At 43.9% G+C, this 18,276-nt stretch overlaps 1 protein-coding gene across 1 annotated transcript in view; it reads right to left on the bottom strand.

Moving 5' to 3' along the window:
- NELL1 (neural EGFL like 1) overlaps positions 1–18,276 on the bottom strand; it is a 486,584-nt gene that overhangs the window by 187,654 nt on the left and 280,654 nt on the right. Inside the window, exon 13 of the mRNA XM_068124016.2 lies at positions 16,949–17,074. Within this exon, the coding sequence (XP_067980117.2) occupies positions 16,949–17,074 (126 nt within the window). The remainder of the gene's footprint in view (positions 1–16,948; positions 17,075–18,276) is intronic.

The following is an 18,276-nucleotide window of genomic DNA, read 5'->3' on the forward strand; positions in this document are numbered from 1 at the left end:
CGAGGGTTGACAGAAACTTTTCCACCTTGTCAGGAGGAAAGGACACAGAGTCCAGGAGCAGCTGGGTACGACTGGGTACGGTGGGTACAGAGAGGAATGGGTTTTGGACACAAGATTTCGAGGCAAACACAGACTTCAATTCTTCAAGAGGGACTTCAATTGGGAGGCCCAAATTAAAAGGTAAAATATCAGAAATTGAAGTTTTTAAAAATTTTAAACGATTTATATAAACATCCGTTAAATCATATCACACGCAAATCATCGAAATCTAAACAGTATTTGTAGAACTTCAATAAAATCCACATCATTGCTCATATCGGTAAATATTATTCCATCGTGTTTGGAAAAATTGGGAAATGGGAAAAATTGGAAATTAGAAAAGCAATGTAGCCTATTTTACTCCAGTGGGTCCCACGATTACCCACCCAAAATTTCGTTGCGATCGGTTCAGCCATTTTTGCGGTACCTGAGAACAGACAGACAGACAGACAGACAGACAGACAGACAGACTGACATTTGGTGAATTATAGTAAGATGTCTCCATGGAGTTGGTTGCTCTGATGTTGCACAAATCAAGTGTGCACACTCTCTATTCTCTACTCGATATATTGAAAAATGTAATCTTCCAGGGCCGGTGTGTTCTGCTAAATAATTGCTCGAGCGACGATGTCACCGTCTCAGTGATGCCACAAACACTTTTTGAAGAGCAAAATACAGTTTCGAAAGAGGGGCAAATTGCACGTTTTGCAGCACTTGCTCTCGAGAAGAAAACGAATTCACAATACGGACAGGTTTAATTAGCGAGTGCGAACATCCAGATTGCATGCACAATCCCTGGGCTGTAACATTAACACGACATATTTAACCGGACTTCATTTTCCACCATGTGAGCTCCAAAAAGATCACTCACTGGAATAATTGAGGCTTATTTCCATCATGATTTCTGCCACAACCACAGTAATTAAATCTGCACATTAAACTCAAAATGATAGGAATTCTCCATTGAGAGCAGGATGGCAGAAATATCGTCTGCGCAAGATTCCAGGAAGCAATCGCTCTGCAGCTAATGCTTTGCTATCACGCTCAAAGTTATGGTTTTAATCTGTAAGTAATTGCTCCCAAAATCCATTCATCCAAATTTGCCAAGAGTCAGCAATCAAAATGCTGTGTAAATCTACCAACTGGACACGTGAAGCTCAAAACAGGAAAAATCCCTCGATTCCATTGGTGGATCGACCTCAAGGTAAATGTCCAATGAGGGGACATCATCTGCAGTAGTATGCGGTGGTGTCGAAGGACTGCAGCACCAATACGAGGTGCGTTCAAAAAGTTCAACGAACACGATGCTTGCAGTAGTGCAACAAACACCAATGGTATTTTTTCCCATCTATATATATATAAAACACAGTTTGTGTGTGTGTGCGTGTGTGTGTGTGTGTGTGTAATGTTACCGATAGACTCCGAAACGAAGAGGCTCACGTGCTTGATATTTGGCATAGACATGGCCATTGAGCCTGGGACGAACATGGCCGACCTCAAAATATTTGACGATCCATATTTTTTATTCATATTTCCCTCAGCGCATTTCAGCGAAGTACCCACTAATCTCAGCCGGTGTCAGAACAGCTCGCTGATTCGCTCAGAGCGATCACGTGATGTTCCATCCCCGCCGCTAGACCGATTCGCTCAGAGCGATCACGTGATGTGACCATTGCCATTCACTCCACATAGGTGGAGATGCAGTTACCGGGCGCCATCTTGGTTGGCATTCGATGCTGGGCGATGGTGATTTCCGTCACACGTTTGCACGTAATTCAGAGCGAAAAGCGATCGTGTTTTGTGTCGATTTTGTGCGATATGAATTAAATGTCTTTGATAGGGACCGGTAATTCCACCAGGGGCGCTGCGCGCACTACTTACGTCACGCTGTGCATGGCACTCTGTGACCGCCGTTGCGGTGCAATGCTTTGCGGGCAAATCGTTTTTATGCCATGGTATGTCATATTTTGGACTTAACCACTCTTCATGACTGATCATGTGACATCTACACACTCATGGCTACCACCGAGACGGATCCTGGTTTCACGTGAGTAATATTTACCATATTTGCTCGATTTTTGAAACCGATGCATGCAAATATCGTGTCTATACCACACCTAAAATATTTTTTAGAAAGAATAAGCACATCTCCCCTTTGAAAGTGCCCCCTGAAGTGTGTCCAGGTGGAATTTCTAAGTCGTAGGTGTTAGCAACTCTCAGCAATCTTTTACCGCATGGATTTATCTCGAGTATTTACTAAACTGTGCTAAGTTGAAGTTGCGTACATATTTCAGCAGTTTTCAATGTAAATCGGTGTAATGTAACCACCCCCCCTCCCCCCTACCCCCCCTCCACTCCTACCCCTCCCCTCCTACCCCTCCCCCTCCCACCCCTCACACTCCCCCCTACCCTCCCCCTCCCATCCTTCACCCCCTCCCCTCCCCCTCCTCCTCCCCTCCCCCCTACCCTCCCCCTCCCCCCCTACCCCTCTCCCCCTACCCCACCCACCCCTCACCCTCCCCATCCCCCCCCTCTTCTCCCCTCTCCCCCTCTTCTCCCCTCTCCCCCTCCCCCTCTTCTCCCCTCCCCCCCCCCCCCGTTCCCCTCCCTTCCCCCGCCCGGCAATGCCGGGTACTTCTGCTAGTATGCTATATTATTCTGATTGGTAAGAAAATACAAAGTGGACTAATTATTACCTCCACCACCAAAGGTGGGCGGAGGTTATGATTTCACCCGTGTATGTCTCTTTGTTTGTCTGTCTGTGTGTGAGTATGATACAGTGCCCTCAGAAAGTATTCACACCCCTTGACTTTTTTCACATTTTGTTGTGTTACTGCCTGAATTTAAAATAGATTAATTCGAGATTTTTTGTCATTGATCTGCACATATCCCATAATGTAAAAGTGGAATTGATTTTTGGAAATTTTTTACAAAATAATTAAAAACAAAATGCAGAAATGTCAAATTTACATAAGTATTGAACCCTCTGAGCCAATACTTTGTAGAAGCGCCTTTGGCAGCGATTACAGCTTCAAGTCTTTTTGGGTGTCTGTATCAACTTTGCACATCTGGATTTGGGGAGTTTCTCCCATTCTTCCTTGCAGATTTGCTCAAGCTCTGTCAAGTTGGATGGGGAGCGTCGGTGAACAGAAATCTTCAAGTCTTTCCACAGATTCTCAATGGGATTCAAGTCTGGGCTTTGGCTGGGCAACTCAAGGACTTTCACGTTCTTGTTCTGAAGCTATTCCAGTGTTGCTTTGGCTGTATATTTGGGGTCCTTGTCCTGTTGGAATGTAAATCTTTGCCGCAGTCTAAATATTTTTTATACTCTGAAGCAGGTTCTCTTCAAGGATTTGCCTGTATTTGGCTCCATTCACTGTTCCCTCTGTCCTTACAAGTCTCCCAGTCCCTGCTGCTGAAAAGCATCCCCATAGCATAATGCTGCCACCAACATGATTTGTGGTAGGAATGGCATCTCAAGGATGTCTCAAGCATGATCAAAGGAAATTGGATGTACCTGACCTCAATTTGGAGTGTCATAGCAAAGGGGTTGAATACTTATTGACTGAAGGCATTTCAGCTTTTCACTTTCACTCAGCCTGACAGCTTTGGCATCGACACAATCCTTGGCCTGGAATAATGATGACTGATGGAGGAGCACCACCCCAGACATAAGAGCAACAGAGGTGAGAATGTGATGGGATTTGAAGTACTTTAGAGCTCTGAAGAGAAAACCAAGTTTATTGGAGGCAGATTCAATGGTATTGGGGATGGGAGGCTGCCAGGAGAGTTTTCTGGAGATCGTAATACCATCATTGTTTTACGGCCGTTTCCATGCTTGCATGTGTAAGCCATGATTCACCTAATGGCTGCTTTGCTAAAAGGCATATTTGAGGCATGTTTTTTTTGGGGGACGGATGCCCTTCCTGCTTCCTGCAGAATTAGCTGTGGCCCTAACCTTTGTCTAAAGAGACATACCCTGCAAGACAGCAGGGGGATTTGCAAGGAGCTCCTTGGTCCAGGGGTATCCTGGATAAAGATGGCTTTGGCTGCAGATTTGATGCGTTTGCAGTAGTTGGGGGCAGTGTTACGTGGTCCTCCCGGTGACTACCTGGTCTCGGTGACCCCCGGACCGTGAGAGGAACTCCGCCAGAAAGATCTATTATTTATGCTCTTTCGTAACGCATAAAGCTGAATTCCAACCAATAAGAAACCCCACACCAAGGATCCGGAATAATCAATGATATATTCCCCGAGCAATCAACAACCATCCACAATCAGCAATCAATAGTACAAAGATGTAAACTCATCTATCTATAATTCCAGTAATCTCTGTGTGTATGTATGTATGTATGTATGTATGTATGTATGTATGTCTGTGACCGCTGTTTCTCGACAACCACGGGTCCGATATACTTTAAACTTGCCAGGTATATTGCTGGGGACCCGAGGATGTGCCTTTTCAAGGTTTCATATTAATCGGACAAGTAGTTACCGAGCTATGTCCAAAAAACGATTCAACCAATCAGAGAGCAGCGAGCTATCACGTGTGCCGAACGTGGCGAACAGACTCTGCCTCGGACGGCACATTTGAGAGCATATTCATTTATTTCACGTTGGCAAACTATGTTGCCGCTATGTTGGCGTTAAACGATGTTTTAAAACTAATTAAAACTAATTTGCGATTCTTTCGCTTTCCTGCGCGTTTGTGCATGCTATGGCGATTTCTTTACCAAACTCCGCAAGCCGTTCGCTTTGGACCAAACCATTTCATGTAAATAGAGGGGGGGGATTGTCACCGTACTCACAAGCCGTTCGCTTTGGACCAAACCATTTCATGTAAATAGAGGGGGGGGATATAATTTTAGATATATATATAGTACGGGCATGCCCTAGTCTATAATAACTCTAAGATGGCCATCTTATACATTCCTCACGTGAGCCCCACTCCCGACTCCCTCCATGGTCAATGTCTCTCTCTCAATGTCTCCGTACTCCGGTAGTTCGATCTCCGCACGTGGGCGGTTGAACGGACCCTTCCTGACGTGCTTTCACCGGGCACGTCCCGTACTGGGAACAACGGCTGCAGCGCGCACCTCCTGGCCAAGCAAAGCGGGTACAGCAAAGCAGGCAAAGCAACACGCGGCTTGCCCAGCGCGCGCGGCCCAAGGTGCGACCCGTACGCGGCCTTGTAGACGGTGAGGCGAACTGTGCCAGCTGCTTGGTTCCGTGCACGAACCCACGGCGACTTGACGTGTCAAAGGGTAGGTACACGTCCCGGTAACTCCTCTCGCCAGACGGGCTTTTAAACGCCGATTCTGTTAAGTTGCTCAATCGATACCGCTCGCGTCCGAGCTCGGCGAGGAAGAAGAATCGTCGCTTCTCCAGGACCTCGTGTCTTTTCTTCTTCCGTTTCCGGTCTCCTTTTTCCCAGAAGGGCTCCTGACCCTTTAATCACAACAACCTTTAATCGAGTCCACATTGATAAGCAAAGACCTGAATAGTAATTCACATACATTCACATAAATATGTAACAGGCAGCGACATAAGCACTACGACTATGATCTGAAGGTGAATCTTTCCAGGATTGGAAGAGGAGATTTTTCAAGGAGACAGCGGAGGCACATTGATGGGAGAACCACTTGGTGGATGAGGCTTTTCCACATTTGGATGAGTGGGGTATGTGAACAGACATAACTAGCAGGATGACTTCAGTGATATCATTGAGGAGAGCGAAGGCTTAGATTTCAGTCACAGCTTGGTCAGTGCAGGTAAAGTGGAAAAGCCAGGAGGAGTTGAGGATGTTGAAGTCTCCAAGAATGATGATTTCAGAAGTTGGAAAAGATTGTTGGATTTTCTCAATAGGTTAGTGAGGTGGTTAAAGAGCTGCATGTGATTGCCAGAGTTGGGAGTGCGTTAGAGGCAACAGATTGGGTTAATGAGATTGATGAGGGACTACTTTTAGCCAGATAAGTTGAAAGTCAGGGACGGAAGGCTCTAAATGGGGAAGGCGAGTAGCCGAAGCGGACGTAGGCACATACAACTTTGGAGCAGAAACTGTGGTGGAGGATCTAGCCAGGGCATTGGAGATGGATTCAGCAACATGAGTCTCAGTAAGGAATGGAAGATCTGGTCTTGATGATTGTAGCACAGCAGATGGTGGGTAGGTTGAGGTTGGAATGAAGATCTCACAAGTTGGCAAAGGACAGAGTGAATTGATTGGAGAAGGATGGGGTGTTGTTATTCATCGAGAAAAAAATGAAATGAGGGGGAATGGGGCTTGAGTGGACTTTCCAGACAAACAAGGTACATCCTCTTTCATGAAGATGAGTCGGTGAAATATTGTCAGCAACCTGAACAAATTCCAAATTCTTATCCTAACCTAAGGGCATCAGCAGCACAGCCGCAACACTCACAGCGATGACACAAATCAGCAGCCATAAAGACTAACTCGCAATGGGAGCCTTTTGAAGAGGAGTCGGAGTGCGATGATATAGCGCATCAGGAAGATGACAATTTCGATATATTTTTTTCGATGATAAGAAAGCAATTGGTTTAAGTTGTTTCCTGAACAATTTCCTGAAAAGGAAAATACAGTTTTTACTGGCAGGGATCCGAATTGAAGTCAAATAATGTATTTCATTTTCCAAATCTCACCGCTCATCGGAGACAAGGAATGAACAGAACTCTCCTGCCTCATGAATTATTAACGTTTCCATGAAAAACGTGCAAAACTTCAATTTGCAGAGGCATGTCCGAATACAAATTGTCGCACGTGACGGGACACATTTCCTCAAGTGCATTCTCCCTGCCAGGTTTGATTAGACAGCCTTGTGTGAAGCGTGATTTAACCACCGTCCCAGCTAATGATAACAAAAATATCTCCCAACAACATCCCTTTCAAAACGCACAGGTACAAGGAGCACTGCTTGGATTCAAGGTCCATTTCCATTGTTCATCTCTTTGTTCATTCGCTCAGTCATTCATTGGTGCATCCTTAATTTGCCATTTTGCAGCAGACTGTCAGTCTTCTTAGGAGCAAGGATGATCTTCAGTTTCATGCCAGAATAATAATGAATGCCCAGAGCTGTGGGTATTGTTTTCTTTTTACATCCTGATTGCACTTGTCAAACAAAAGAGATTGCACGAGAGCGGTTCAAACTCGACCTGGATTTTTATCAAAAAATGGCAAGTAATTTATGTAGATTAATAATTTCGACGGAATTTGTCTCCATAATGTTGTTAACCAATTCCCAATGTCCTATTGTTACATGGAAGGAGGTGCGATCCATAGATAGAATGTACGTGTTAAGACTATAGCTGGGCCCATGTTCTCGAGTAGGGTCGATTTACTCCTGTATGAAGCAGAGGCGGCTCTACTTATTTGGGGACACAAGGTAAAGTGGCACAGTGGAGCACCTGTGAATCCTGTTAACCTGTCATCACACTAAAATGCACAATTTGGCAACCATCTGTCTGACGTCGATGTATTTAGTCGTTACTTATGCAATCTCAACCAACCAAACATTCCAAAAATACTACGGGTCATATAGCAAAGGTTGGGGCGGTTTAATTTGCCCCCCTCACCAGGAGTCCCGTAGGTGGGGCCACCATGTAAATTATTGTAAGATTAATGTAAGATTCCAGCCTTTTTGTTACTCCTGTAAGTCGGGATTGGCACGAATTGGCCCAGCCCAGTTTTCCCCACCTGGGTTTAAAAGAAAACCTCACAAAAATAAACCCAGTATTTTCCTCATTAAAGTGGGGTTTTAAAATCCCCATCCCGGTGTTTTTTATTTATTTATTTAACCCTTGCAGGGATAACAGGGGGTCACGGCGACGAAGTACCAGGACAGGTGGGTCGTCTGGTAATCCGGCTGAGAAAAACTGTGCTGACCGAGGACCCTTTTTTGGTTCGTTCGCTTGTGTCATGAAAAAAGTTAATTCCGGGTGATTTTCAACCCTTTTCGTCTTTTGTTGAGGTATTTTCCGCTTTTCAGCACCGCTGGGATGTTTCGTTTCATCCTTGGGACAGGTGCTAATTGACACACTTCTCTTTTGAAAACTGCAACATTCCGCCATGTACATGGGTTAGTCCATTTACTAATGAGGGGTTGTTTTGTGATTATACAATAAATTGTAGTGTGGATTTGCTAAACAATATAAATTATGTATTAACATTAGGAATTAATATACATATTTTATTACTTTTAATTAATATACATAATTAATATACATATTATTACAAATATATTGGTTTTTCAAATACAAATGTCTCTCTCTTTATCTGTTTGACACGTACAAGTAACAATTCCAAACCGATCATCATGAAACTTTACTGAGTTGTAGAGGTAGTCACAACTGAGACGCCCATTGATTTTAAGGTCAAAGGTCAAAGGTCATCTTAAGGTCAAATTTCTAAAATCGGCATTTTTCATTTGATTGGCTTGAAAGTTGTTAGGGTTAGCGTTTGCATATCGACTCACTGAATTGGGAAACCAACTAATTTCAAGGTCAAAAGGTCAAAGGACAACTCAAGGTCAAACCTCTAAAATAATCAATTTTCATCTGAAAAATAATCAATTTTCTTCTGATGATTAAGATCGTAAATTTTAATCTTAACAAGTACATCCGTACCCTACAGGGGCAGCAGGAAGGGTCATTCCTCTCTGGGACATATACATTACAGTAGGTCTACGGTTGGGCCTCAGGAACATTTGGGGTGGGGTGGAGGGAGGGAAAGGGGGTGTTCATTTACCAAGTTTCTTCTACAGCACTCACCTAGCGGTTTAAGCATTTGAGCAAGCATTCTATTGAAAACCGTTGATAAAGAACGGCTGGCTTGGCAAGCGCTAGCTGGCTGCTTCGTAACTAAACACACCCTTGGTTTCCTCCATTTCAGTTTAGTGTTAAACAGCAGTAGCAAACTGTTTCAAAAGGTAATCAAAAGTGTTTGCAGTATATAATATTGTATTTCTGGTAGGGCCTGGTGCTCCCACGGTAAGCATTATAAACTGTTTATACATGTTACCATGGTGCTTGTTCAAGGAGGTAACACTTATTGGGGGAAGGGGGGGGGGGGGAGGGGGGGATGGGATTATTATTAGTATTAATATTGTTTTGTAATAACATTAATATTATGCTTTTGTTATCAGAAGCGGCCTTGGAAAAACGCCACGATAAAGCTATCCTAACACGGATATACACATCCACATTCAACCCCATTTTCGGGGAAAGTTTGGTTGAGATTGGATAAGTAACGACCGAATGTATTGCGGTCAAAAATAGTCAGACAGACAGACAGACAGACAGAAAGACGGAATGCACAAAATTGCATATTTTAGTACGATGAAATGGGCAATTTGAAGTCTCCATGGCAACTTTTTCTGGGAGGGGAGGGGAGAGGGGAGATGGTGGGGGGGGTCTCACCCCCTGATTCTGTAATAATCCTGACTCGTTAAACATCAGAGGAAAACATTTTTTAATCAATTCATTACAGGACAGTGCTTTCTTTCCTTGAGATTGAGCATTTCCTTTGTGTTGTGTTTATCAGCACTCACAAGTTGATACGTTTTGTCGACAAAGTGAGACTCCCTCCCCCACCCTCTGGGGCCTCATCTCGAAAGATTGTGGACCACGATCAGTCGTGTAGCTCTTGTTGTCTTGGGGCCCAAAGCAAATGCACAGGTTGCACAGCCCTAACACCGCCTCTGGTATTCGGGACCCGTCAGAGGTTAGTCATATGTAATATGTGCACTGAGAGGGCAGTCACAGTCCTATACAGAGCAGATGGCAGTTGGACCATTTCATAGAAAAACATCTCAGACCTCTTTTTTGTGACTCATCCAGGAAGGACCACCCGAGAGACGTGGATGTCATCTCCCAATAACATCACACCAAGCTTTCCTCTCCTGACCCCAGCCTCACTTCTCCCTGTGCCACGGCAACTTTCACAACACTTGTATTACACTAGGAACCCATCTTCATAGGCCTGCAGCCCAGGCCAGCTCGTGCCTGCCTGAAGTCCTCGCTCGTGTTACCCTCATGGTCTGAATCTGAGTATAGTTGGCACCATTATCGGGATTATTACTCTCACCAGAGGAGAGGGTATTGCATTTGAGTCCATTTGATTGTCTCTTTGTCTGTCTGTCTGTTTGTTTGTCCACACAGAATAAGCATGCTTTTCTCTGCAACCGTTGGTCCGATTGACAGGTAGTTTTCACCATAGGTGCAACTCCACCTGTAGAATTTTTAATGATAATGATGATGTCGTAGGTCACGTGGTATGGGCGCCATCTTGGAAAAACCGAAAAACTTTGCACCTCCATATCACCGAAACCGCTCCATGGAAAAAATTGAGACATGGCTCATTTTAAAGAACTCTCCATGGGAAATAAGACATGTTAATGATGATGTCATAGGTGCCTCCATTATGACGTCATAATTCGGCAAGTACAAAACTTCATCCGATCAAGATGAAATTTCTTCAGCGTCACCTAGGGATAGGCTAACCCCCGCTCTAGCAGGGAAAATGACCTTTAAAATGCATGTTGTGTTGTTGTTGTCACCGAGGGATACATTGGTGGAGAAAAAAAAAGAAGACTTTATCGGTCACATGATTCAGTCGTCATATTTGTTTGGACACAAAAGCCTTAAAAAACACTAAAAATCTTTTTTCTCCAAAACGGCTAAACTGACTGAGGCATGATCGCATACCCATGACGAACAAAAAGTTCTGCGACCATTATGTCATAGGTCACATGGTTTGGTGGCTATGATTTTTTTGAAGAATGAAACTTTGAAAACCCACTCCTCCAGAACGGCTGAACAGATCGAATGGAAACTTCAAACATATGTTCCCCATGCCTTGCGTATACCATGCTGTCCTTGAATAATTAATACTAGCCGAAACCTGTGGAACATCCACGGAAGGGAGGATGTGGTGTATGGATAGAGTGTACCATTATGGATGGCATAGGGGATTTGCTTGTCCGAGTAAGAGTTAGGAAGAAAGATGAGAATGAAGAGTGCGTATATGAACAACGATCGCCGACACCGGCACAAATGCATGCTCTGGATTGTCCACTCAGTGGACGGCTTGCTTTCGCCTTCGCCTGTCCAATCAGCGGACGGCTTGCTTCGCCTTCGCCCAGCAGACGCCAATACGATGGCGTCGTAAGATGGCGTCGTATCGGCAGTTAATCGGATGCTTTTGGGCCCCAACGTCGGCTAATTCAGATTTTTCGAGTATGGCTGTACGTGATAAACAAAGAGTGCGGTTCGTAGATCGTAAATCCATTAGTGCCGTGGGCATCGGGTCACTGGGTGCGGCGTAAAAGGGATAACAAAGTCGAGTCCTTACGCTATTATTATATAGACTAGCCGAAACCCGTGGAACATCCACGGAAGGGAGGATGTGGTGTATGGATAGAGTGTACCATTATGGATGGCATAGGGGATTTGCTTGTCCGAGTAAGAGTTAGGAAGAAAGATGAGAATGAAGAGTGCGTATATGAACAACGTATTTATTGCAATCTACTTAAATGACAACGCTACGATATACTTTTGAAAAATGAATGGATTCGTAATAGGAATCGGCATAGCACCACTCTGGCCACACTGGCGCAGTGGTATGTGTCAATGGAAAGGAACAGCAGTAGAATCATAGACTTTAAAAAAATGAACGGATTAGTAAATCGACTGGAATTAGCCCCATACTGGTGCATTGGTAAGCGTCAATGTCAAGGCAGAGCAGTAGGAATATAACACAATGAACGCAGTATCAGAGGTTGAAATTATTTTAAAACTTCTGTATAAACAATGTTTGGGGTAATAGTCAAGCCTCTGACGACTCCTTGCATACTCGTATTATCAACCTTGATATACACATCTTTGAACGACCGTGCTCTTGAACATGCCACATATAACTGGCCGTGGGAGAAGACAGGAGCAGGCAAATAGATACCCAGTTTACGGAATGTTTGGCCCTGGGCTTTATTTATGGTCATTGAATATGCCAGGCGAAAAGGAAACTGAGTTCGCTGTAGAACGAAGGGTAAACTGGCATCAGATGGGGCGAGTCTGATACGGGGTATAAGAGCTTGTTGTCCCTGGTGGGCACCTGTTAGTATTTCTGCATCACGTACGTGAGAATGAAGGTGGTGAAGGCGAAGTCTAGTGCCATTGCAAAGACCTTGACGAATATCGAGATTCCTGAGAAGCATTATAATAGCCCCTGGTTTGAGGCTTAGACGGTGGGGCGGCATCCCCGAAGGTGTTATGCTGTTGAGAAACTCAATTGGATAGTTCTGAGCCTCTTCATTGTCATCAGAAATGGCGCAATCAGTGCTGTAGTAGACTGTCTTTGGACCAGGAATTCTGTCCAAGACCTCATCATTTAGCTTCAGAGTATGTTCGTTGGTGGGGCTCAGAATAACCGTTTGAGCAAGATTTGCTTCTGACACATCATCGAAAACATAGTCAATTATTTTTCCCTTTACAATGTTAAATTGGGAGGGAAGTGCGATACATTCCGGGTGAGTGTCGGGGAAAGGCTTGTGAAGTTGACCATTGCCAAGTTCAATAAGCCACTTAGCAAAATCTTGTTGGTCCTCGTTGGCTCGCATGTTTTTCCACAGTTTTACAACAGTAAAATGGTGCCAAAGATGAGAACGTTTCAGACAGTTTTCGACAATGACTGCACGCGGCTTCCTCGGGACAACTGGAAGTACCTGTCTGAAGTCACCACCAAGAAGAATTTTTTTTCCACCGAAAGGAACGTCTGTAGCAGTTATATCTCTCAGTGCTATATCGATGGCATTGAGAGCATGTAAGGGGACCATTGATGTTTCATCAACAATAAACATGGTGACTGATCGAAGCAATTCAGCATGGGCAGAGTTTGGTGCTATATTGCAGGTAGACGTATCAATGATAGGGACTGGAAGCTTGAACAGATTGTGAACAGTCCGACCACCGTTGAGCAGTGTGGCGGCAATGCCTGTCCATGCACTTGAAGCAACCCTGAGATTCTGACCATGGAGAAATGAAATCAACGTATTGTAAAGCATAGTTTTGCCATGACCGCCAGGACCATCGAGAAAATAACAGCGAGGTCGTGGCGGTGATTTACTCTGAACCTCCACCACTGCAGCACACACAGCATCGAATAGCACCTTCTGTTCAGTGTTCAGATTTGTGTGTGTGTGTGTACGTGTGTGTGTGTTTGTGTGTGTGTGTGTGTGTGTGTGTACGTGTGTGTGTGTTTGTGTGTGTGTGTGCTTCAGCACATTGTAATCGGTTTCAGCACGTTGTAATCGGTTTCAGCACGTTGTAATCACAGTATATGGAAGAAATTATGGTAAACCCACCTGATGAGGTCAGTGTACACCGCGATCGACACCGGCACAAATGCATGCTCTGGATTGTCCACTCAGCGGACGGCTTGCTGTCGCCTTCGACTGTCCAATCAGCGGACGGCTTGCTTCGCCTTCACCCAGCAGACGTCAATACGATGGCGTCGTAAGATGGCGTCATATCGGCCGTTAATCGGATGCTTTTTGGCCCCAACGTTGGCTAATTCAGATTTTTCGAGTATGTCTGTACGTGATAAACAAAGACCGCGGTTCGTAGATCGTAAATCCATTAGTGCCGTGGGCATCGGGTCACTGGGTGCGGCGTAAAAGGGATAACAAAGTCGAGTCCTTACGGTATTATTATACAGATGTCACATGGTTTGGCCATGTTAGATTGAACGAAAATCTTTCAAAAAGTCTATCTCTTGAACTGCTTCATTGATTGATGTGAAACTTCAAAGTGATGTAGTAGTCGTAAACTTTTTCTTGGTTTGCTCACCAAACTCTTCTCCTTTGGTATCCATGGTAATCTCCACGCATGGCTGGCGGACTTCCTCTCTAGTCATAGTCAACGTGTGGCCCTGAATGGGTTTCTCTCATCTCCTCTTCCTGTTCAGTCTGGAGTTCCCCAAGGCAGTGTTCTGGGCCCTATGCTCTTTCTGGTCTTCATCAATGATCTCTCTGACTCTCTTGAAAATGCTCTCTATCTCTTTGCTGATGACTCCACTCACTTGTCGCTCCATTCCTCATCCCTCAGATCGGCAGTCTGCAGCCTCCTCACTCTCTGCAGACCTGGACAAAATCACAGACTGGGCAAACAAGTGGAACATGTCTTTCAATCCTGACAAATCTCACACTCTTACGATGTCTCTCCGAAAAGTCCGACTGGACAACCCTCCCATCCACTTTCTGAATAATCTTCTCCAAGAAGTTCTGTCACTCAAGCTTTTGGGTCTCACTATCTGCCATGATCTTTCCTGGGAAAACCACATTTCAAATCTGGCCTCCAAAGCCAGTCGCCGACTGGGCATTCTCCGTCGTGTGAAGTCCTTCCTTGGCACACCTGAGCTCCTCACCACATACAAGGCTTTCATCCGCAGCTCAATGGAATACTGCTCTCCCCTCTGGGCTGGTGCTCCTGCCTCACACCTAGCTCGTCTTCACGCTGTTGAAACCAAAGCGTTCAGAATCATTGGAATCTCCCGCGATGAAGCTAACTCCAAGGGCCTTTCACTCACTCACCGCAGGCAGGTTGGTGGTCTTTCTGTCTCCTACCGATTCCTCTCTGGCCTTTCCCCCCCAGCTCTCTCTAGGCTCTGTCCCCCAAATATTCCTACAGGTCGCACAAGATCTGCCTGCAACCCTTTTATGGTTAAACTGCCAAAATCAAGACTCTCTGCTCACCTTCGCTCCTTCATTCCTCTTTTCTCCCGCCTCTGGAACAAACTCCCTCACTCTCTTCAATCCCACTTTACCCTCCAGGTCTTTAAAACAGCTGTTCACCACCATCTCTTATCTTCCCCCATCCAAAACCTTGATCTTTTCTACCCCCGCTAATTTCACCCCAAATCCACTTTTTTGAAATACCAACTTCTGTCCTGGAAGTCCTTGGTGTCCTTGTGTTTTATACTTCTCCCACCAAAACCCCCCCACCACCCCCTTCCCATGCCTCCTCCCCCCAAGCCCTCTCCCTCCCACACATCTTCCTGCTCTCAAATGTTGTGTTTGTGTGCTTCCCCTTCTCTCCCCATCTTGTCTTCCGCTCCCTCTTTTTGTATATTTTGTTTGTCTGGTTGATTTGTTTGTGAAATAAATGTTAGCTCTTTCACGAGCCTCGATTCAGTATACAAAAAAAAGAAAATTAAAAAAAAGCAGAACATGTGTAAAATTTCAATATGATTGGTCTTACAGTCTGGCAGCCAGTTGTTATTGTATGAAGAAGAAGAAACTCAACCATATTATCTTCTCCAGCCATGTGAGTTTTAAATATATCTATTAATTATGTACTGCTTGAAGTCAGTGGCATCCTGTCTATTAATTGTGTACGTCTATTAATGATGTACTATCGGAATGTACCCATTCAACACTTTGGACTGTTGAGACCTATTGGACCTTTGAAGAACCATTATGACCCCTCAAGACCGTTAAGACCACCAAGACCCCAACATACCCTGAAGATTGTTAAATACCATGAAGAACCAGAAGACCCCAAGGACCCAAAGACCCCGAGGACTCAGAAGACCCAAAAGACCCCGAGGACCCAAAATACCCTGAATACTCTAGAAGAATAGAATGATCGTTTTAAGGCCATTTTCCCCGCTAGAGCGGGGGTTGGCCTTGCGGGCCCCATGACAATCATGGCTCCCTGTTTGAGGCAATGTTTTTATGGCCGGATGCCCTTCCTGATGCCAACCCTTAGTCGCCTCTTACGATGCGCAGGGATACGGTGTACCTATTCTAAACCGGGGTACACACCGGGATCATTCATCCCAGCAAGCTGGTACTCAATTTGCCGACCTCGGAAGGATGACAGGCTGAGTCAACCCGCCTGGTGTTAATTCAGCGATCGACCGGGATTCGAACCCAGGATCCTAGGATCCCAAGCCGGCACCCTAACCGCTAAGCCAACAACCCTGAATACTCTGAAGACCCAAAAGACCCCGAGGACTCAAAACACCCTAATGACCCAAAATACCCAAAAGACCATGAAAACCCGAAAGAGCCATGACCCTGATGACCCAAAATCCTCCGAGGATGCAAAAGACCCCGGGGACTCAAAAGACCCTGAGGACAGCCTCATTTAAAAATATATATATTTAAAATACAATACTGAATTCAGCTTTATAAAGAGGACATAATGTGTCATGCGTGTGTGATGAAAGTGGGGTTGTACGAAATAATGAAAATGTACAAAAACACCCCACAAAATACACCTCATAAACACGACCTGGTGAGGCCATGCACGAGCAACAGCCAGTCTCGGCTTTATTTGAACAATCCTTGGGGGATCATAATAGTTGATTCTGTAGGCAGTATCGTGTAAATTCAAACATCGTTTGCGTCATTCGCGAATGTCTTCATTCGATCTCCGGTGCAGAGGGTTCGCATGAGCTGAGCCTCCAACGAGACACAATATTTGCTGCTTGAATGCACGTGCTCGAAATCAAAATGGTGGCAAGTGAGATAACACATCACATAAGCGTGAAATTTCGGGTAAACAAAAACGTCAAGCCCGTTGATATTTTCATACGAATGAATGCACAGTATGGTGATGTTTGCCTGTCAAAGACATCCGTTTGTGACTGGTGCCAATCATTTGAAGACCGGCTGGAGAGTGCACGGAATGGACCACGTGATGCAAGACCGACCACCTCCATCAGCAATAAAATAATCAAGCGGGTTAAGGATCTCATGCTGACGAAGCAAACGTGTCTAATGCTGTGCGTGCAAAGCTGCAGATACCTTGGTAATTACTGTACATCGTTCGGTAAGAAACACTCCTTCAATGTGCGTTAGAATGACTCCATAACTTAAATGTTAGGTGCGTCACTAACCTGTGCAAGAGTAGTCGTCGACTCTGGTGAACCCAGGTAGGCAGTCACAGTGAAACGTCCCTTGGGTGTTCACACAGATTGTGTTCTCGTGGCAGTAATGGGAGCCACGTGCACACTCGTCAATGTCTGAAAGAGATAATTAAGGAGTTAATTTTTTTTTGAATGAAAGCAAGAAAGCAAGAATAACAAGTCGTTACAGAAAATAAAAAAATAGGTAAGAAAATAAAAAAATAAAAAAATAAGGAGTATAATAAATAAATAAGGAGAAATAATAATAAATAGGTTAATAAATAAATAATAAATGAATTTAAAAAATAAGTAATAACAATAATAATAAAAAATATAATAATATAATAATAATAATAATAATAATAATAAATTAAATAATAATAAATAAGGAGTTAATTTTTTTAAATAAAAGCAAGAAAAGCCACAAGTCATTACAAAAAAACAAAATAATAAGTAAGAAAAAAAAATAAAAAAAATAAAAAATAAGGAGTATAGTAAATAAATAAGGATAAATAATAATAAATAAGTTAATAAATAAATAAACAAGACGTCATGCGGAGCACGATACTTGCAAACCCCCCCCCCCCCCCCACGAAAAAAAAATTCCATTGATACAGCAAATTGTCCATTTCATCAAGATTAAAATTGCCAAACTTGATCAAAGCTCGGATCAATAGGAAGAAAAGTGACGATTTTTCAGATGAAAAATGATGATTTCGGAAGGTTGACCTTGAGTTGACCTTTGACCTTTTGACCTCAAAAAGTTAGTTTCCCTATTTAGTGACTCAATGTGCAAATGCTGTTCAATTTTCAAGTCAGATGAAAATTGAGGATTATAAAAACTTGGCCTATGTTGAGCTTTTGGCCTATGTTGACCTCAAAAATAGTTGGTGGTTGAATTCAGTGACCATAAATGTAAATCCTCTTAGAATTTCAAGTCAATCAAATGAAAATTGGTGATTTTAGAAATTCGGCCTATGTTGACCGTTTGGTCCATGTTTACCGAAAATATAATTTGTGGTTGAATTCAGTGACCAGATATGCAAGTCCTCTTCAAATTTCAAGTCAATTGGATGAAAATTGAGGATTTTAGAAATTTGGCTATGTTGACCTTTTGGCCTATGTTGACCTCAAAAATACTTGGTGGTTGAATTCAGTGACCAGACATGCAAGTCCTCTTCAAATTTCAAGTCAATCGGATGAAAATTGAGGATTTTAGAAATTTGGCAAAGTTGGTGACCTTTGGCCTATGTTGACCTTTTGACCCCAAAAACAATAGGCTTCTCAATTGGGGACGACCTATACAACTTGGTGAAGTT

The sequence above is a fragment of the Myxine glutinosa genome, chromosome 8 (assembly GCF_964187855.1).
Source record: "Myxine glutinosa chromosome 8, kmMyxGlut1.1, whole genome shotgun sequence".
In the NCBI taxonomy this organism is placed as follows: Eukaryota; Metazoa; Chordata; class Myxini; order Myxiniformes; family Myxinidae; genus Myxine; species Myxine glutinosa.